The sequence below is a fragment of the Pollicipes pollicipes genome, unplaced genomic scaffold, assembly GCF_011947565.3.
Source record: "Pollicipes pollicipes isolate AB1234 unplaced genomic scaffold, Ppol_2.1 Scaffold_3087;HRSCAF=3621_pilon_pilon_pilon, whole genome shotgun sequence".
NCBI lineage: Eukaryota > Metazoa > Arthropoda > Thecostraca > Pollicipedomorpha > Pollicipedidae > Pollicipes > Pollicipes pollicipes.
Genome location: NW_023596225.1, coordinates 7,396,750 through 7,400,759, shown reverse-complemented (window position 1 = coordinate 7,400,759; position 4,010 = coordinate 7,396,750). Strand labels below are relative to the sequence as shown.

At 48.7% G+C, this 4,010-nt stretch overlaps 1 protein-coding gene across 1 annotated transcript; it reads right to left on the bottom strand.

The window, feature by feature from the left end:
• Positions 1-3,088, bottom strand: LOC119089314 (uncharacterized). Its single transcript, XM_037211982.1, has 5 exons — positions 3,033-3,088; positions 2,013-2,170; positions 533-666; positions 111-146; positions 1-62 (listed from the first exon to the last, which is right to left on the bottom strand). The coding sequence occupies exons 2-5, from the start codon at positions 2,162-2,164 to the stop codon at positions 1-3; spliced, it is 384 nt and encodes a 127-aa protein (XP_037067877.1). The 5' UTR covers positions 2,165-2,170; positions 3,033-3,088.
• Positions 3,089-4,010: the final 922 nt, after the last annotated feature.

Genomic DNA, 4,010 nt, shown 5'->3' with positions numbered 1-4,010 from the left:
CTAGTGCTGGGCCCAGCCAGCGGCGCCAGCGCCGCCCGTGCGGGAGCTGGCCCCGGCGCGACCTGCGTGGGACCGGCCCGCCGCCCGGGGGCCGGCGGCGGGCCGCGCACCGACCGCGTGCGTCCGGTTCGCCTTACTGCCCCTGCCTGCGGACGACAGCCGCGATCAGTGGCCATGGAGGTGCACGATCACGCTCACACGCACGAAAGCATACCATAGGGCATTAAATATACATGTAAACAAGCTGCGCACGCTCGCGCGCACACACACGTAGACACGATCTGGCAACTTAATGGATGCATACGCAATAGTTATGTTTATGTGGTATAGTTCGCCACATTTTGTTGAGAGGGCACACCGTTGCCCACGGTCTTTATCGTAACAGTTGCCGTGATTCTTCATTACTTGCAAAGCAGACGGACGACTGGGAGCATCCTCTGAAAGATGCACAACGCCGTGTAGCCAGCTCTTCGACTTCATGCTGGACTTCCGGTTTGTTCCTATGACTGGGGGTACGGCCGACGCGACTCACGAGGCGGCGGCTTCCCTCGGGGAGGCGGTGGCGCCACCGACGGCGACTCGAACAGGCGGATGCTGGCGGCGTGCTCCGAGTCGGCCGACGAACTGTCGTTGACCGGACTGCGCCGCGTCACCACCTTCTGGTACCTGTAGCCATTGCAACCGCAGATCAGCGCAGCCCCCTCCCGGAGATTAGGGTGGGAGATGGGAAGGGGGGGGGGGGTGATCAGACACACACGCCAGCCAACAAGACACGCAAAAGGCTGGCGGCATGTCCTGTGGCTATCCAGCTACCCGCCTTTGGTAGCGCGCCGACACCAAACAGAATTACCGACTGTTGGATCAACCGATAGGCATATTGACATTAAAAACAACGCAACGTGACAACGAAAGAATGATGTACTAATGAGTACTTGAAGGAAGTGCTCTAACTGCGGCATGCTTAAAAAAGCATACTTCTAGTGAAACCTCACGACCATCTCCGTTTAATAATAGTACTGGGTAGTGCCACTGCGGCACAGGCAAGACAAAATAAGAACATCAATTTGAACCATTCCCCAATCTAAATTATGCTGCCAACGCTTTGCAACACCTTTACGCTTCTTCCTTGCAGTCGCGACCACCGTCATCATGACGACCGTGTTCACCTCTATTGGCGCGAATAAAAAGGTGTTTGTGATTGACCTGGCGAGCAGTGACCTGTTACCCAGAAGCGCACAGGTTGAATTTTGAGCCAGTGCATCACATGGATCATATGATGCTCCCATTCCCAGGGCCAAGTGCGCATCGAAAAGATGCGCTGTGGTAAACGCAATAGGAGAGGAACCAAACCCATAATTTAATGTTTCGTTGAACTCGCGGGATAACGGCTTCATGCCTCGTTTCTCTTTTTGCCTGAATAGTGTTTTAAGCTTTCGTAGTATTTGTTACACAAGCATGTTGACACATAAGTGTGTCACAAAGATAACCGAGCACACGTCGGAAAAAAGCGCGACAAAAAGAAATGCATTACTTTCATGGCAGTGCGCAGAGTCTACCCACATTTATGTCACATGATCAGCTGCTTCAAATCAAAATTTTGAGCCATTCAGAAGGGGTTTTTTAAAACTGGTATTACTTATCGAATTGTACATGTCTGATGGAAAAACGAGCCTTTTGTCTTTTGTCAAACAATGTCTTTCACAGCTAACAGTATACCAATAGTTATCACTGCACTTCTTTCATCATGTCTGATGCTTGTTCAATATTTTCAAATGTAGAGCACTCCCTTGTCAAGTACCAATAACTATCCCAGCCTTAAGGCAACTGATTTCTCATAGATCCCTGCCCATGTGGTAAAACAGAGGTCCAATTCACCACCCACAGTCCTTTGTTTGTGTAGGGACCACCAGCATTTCTGTCTGGCAATGGTGTGCAAACAGTACATCCAAGATGATTCCAATCAGCACTTTACAAAGCTGATAAGCTGGGGGGCACCTCCATCACTTGCTCACACTGCTCCCTTGAGGAGGCGATCAAAGGTGGTCTCAGGGTCGGACCAGCTGAGGGAGGCCACAGATGGGCCCAGCAGCGACGACCGGTCACTCTCGGAGCTCTGCTCCGTGTGCGGCATGGCGGATGGGCGCTGTGCACCATTGGCCCACATGCTGCACTGCAAACAGGTGCCAGCAGCTGTCAACAGCCCGGCCCCAGTCAACCTGGGGTAAATGCTGGTCAATGGGCTCTCAAACTTGGTCAGCCTAAGGATGCACACTGGCATGAAGAGATGGATGGCTTGTAGTGGATAACTGCATACATTGTGGACTTACACAACAAGGTGGCATGGCCACAATTTACAGTATCTTTAAATGATCAAGCAATTAATTTAATGCATACATAAGGCTGATTCATGTTTCTTTGTAAAACACAACATCCCAAATGGTAATGCCCATTTGTCCTCTAATTAAGCAAGAGTTGTGAAACAAAGATGCACATGCTGTCATGATGAGAGCCAATGATATCAGGCTTTAGGGTGTTAAAACATTCAAACAAGGCTTAAACAGCCAATCATGACTTTGCCTGAGCATAATATTTTTCTGTCCAGACCTATCCTCCTTGCTACTTATTTTCACCCTCCATCCACACATGTCATCTAATACATGAAAAGCCTCCGATTTGCTGATAAGCACACTTAGCTATAAGCTGGTTTATGTAGTCTTAATTTTCATAAGCTACTTCTTATCATTATGAAATTGTCAGGACTCCATGAGCACTTATTTTCTTAGGCTACTTCATATAATTATGGAATCCTCAGGAAATTATAAACAAAGGCAAAGCCAAGGGTTTCTGACAGTACCAGCTTGATGAATACAGAACGTTGAAAAATAAGGGTCTTCGCCAGGAATAACAGCGTGACGATAACCAAAAGGCAATTCACTTTGATACGGTTGCGGCAAACCTGGTACATACATCACTGGTGCGTGAACGTAAGGAGCGGAGATGTCCGTTAGACAGAATTATTACCCACTCCAAACCTGGCCTATCGTTCCACTCAACGTCGCCTCCAGCCAGTCCCGTATATCTTCCCGCTGTCCCCACTCACGGCGTCCTGCAGCGATCAACCCGGCATCACCATTGCGCTCACATGCTTCAAATGTCCCACAATTTGGGACCACACTACTTCAACGCCATCCATGCAGCGAACTTCAAACTACGTAACTACTGGTCAGATGTTCATCAAAACGGCACCAATCGAAAGCTAGTATGCGGTTTTATCAGCCGTTCTGAAACTGGTCATCCCAGGTCACCATCTATACATTCAAAAACCGCGTAAGCCACTTCAGGGCATTGCAGTCAAATTCAAACTAGAAAACTGCTCAACCGATCCAAGGGGGGGGGGAGTCAGAACCTAGTCGGGACTGGGCCTGGCAATCCCATGGTGACGTCACCATGGGACTGTCCCAAGGCATTTACGTGTTCAAGGATAACGCAGTACTTGTTTTGGTACATTTTATGGTTCTTGATGCTGCTTGATGCGCAGTAATGTTGTGACCGCGCGCAGATGGCGCCGGTGTCGCGGGTGCTGTGTGTGTGCGGCGCTCTGGAGCTCGCCATCGTAATTGTAAAAAATTCGAAGGTAAGAGTATGAATCTACCTGTTTTGTGATTATTTACGATGCGACCTGCCTTAAACATGACGAATGGTGCACAGTACTTTTTTCTAAGTTAGGTAGGAAAGTACACCCTGACCGCAAAGCTGATAATGCAATTATTCAGTCGCTGCACAACTAGCCGGTTATGAATGTTGTGGCCTAGGCTACCGGCTGTTGAATGCTTGTGGAATACTGCCTGCAAAATGATTGGCCAAGGCATGCTCAGGTATATATATGTACTGGAACTAAAGGTTGTGTTATTTTTTAATACATGAATATCGAGATTGTTGTCTGACTGGCATTTGAATAATCCACATAGCATTGATAGCCTTTGTGCACAGTGGTGTTACCACCCATAAAA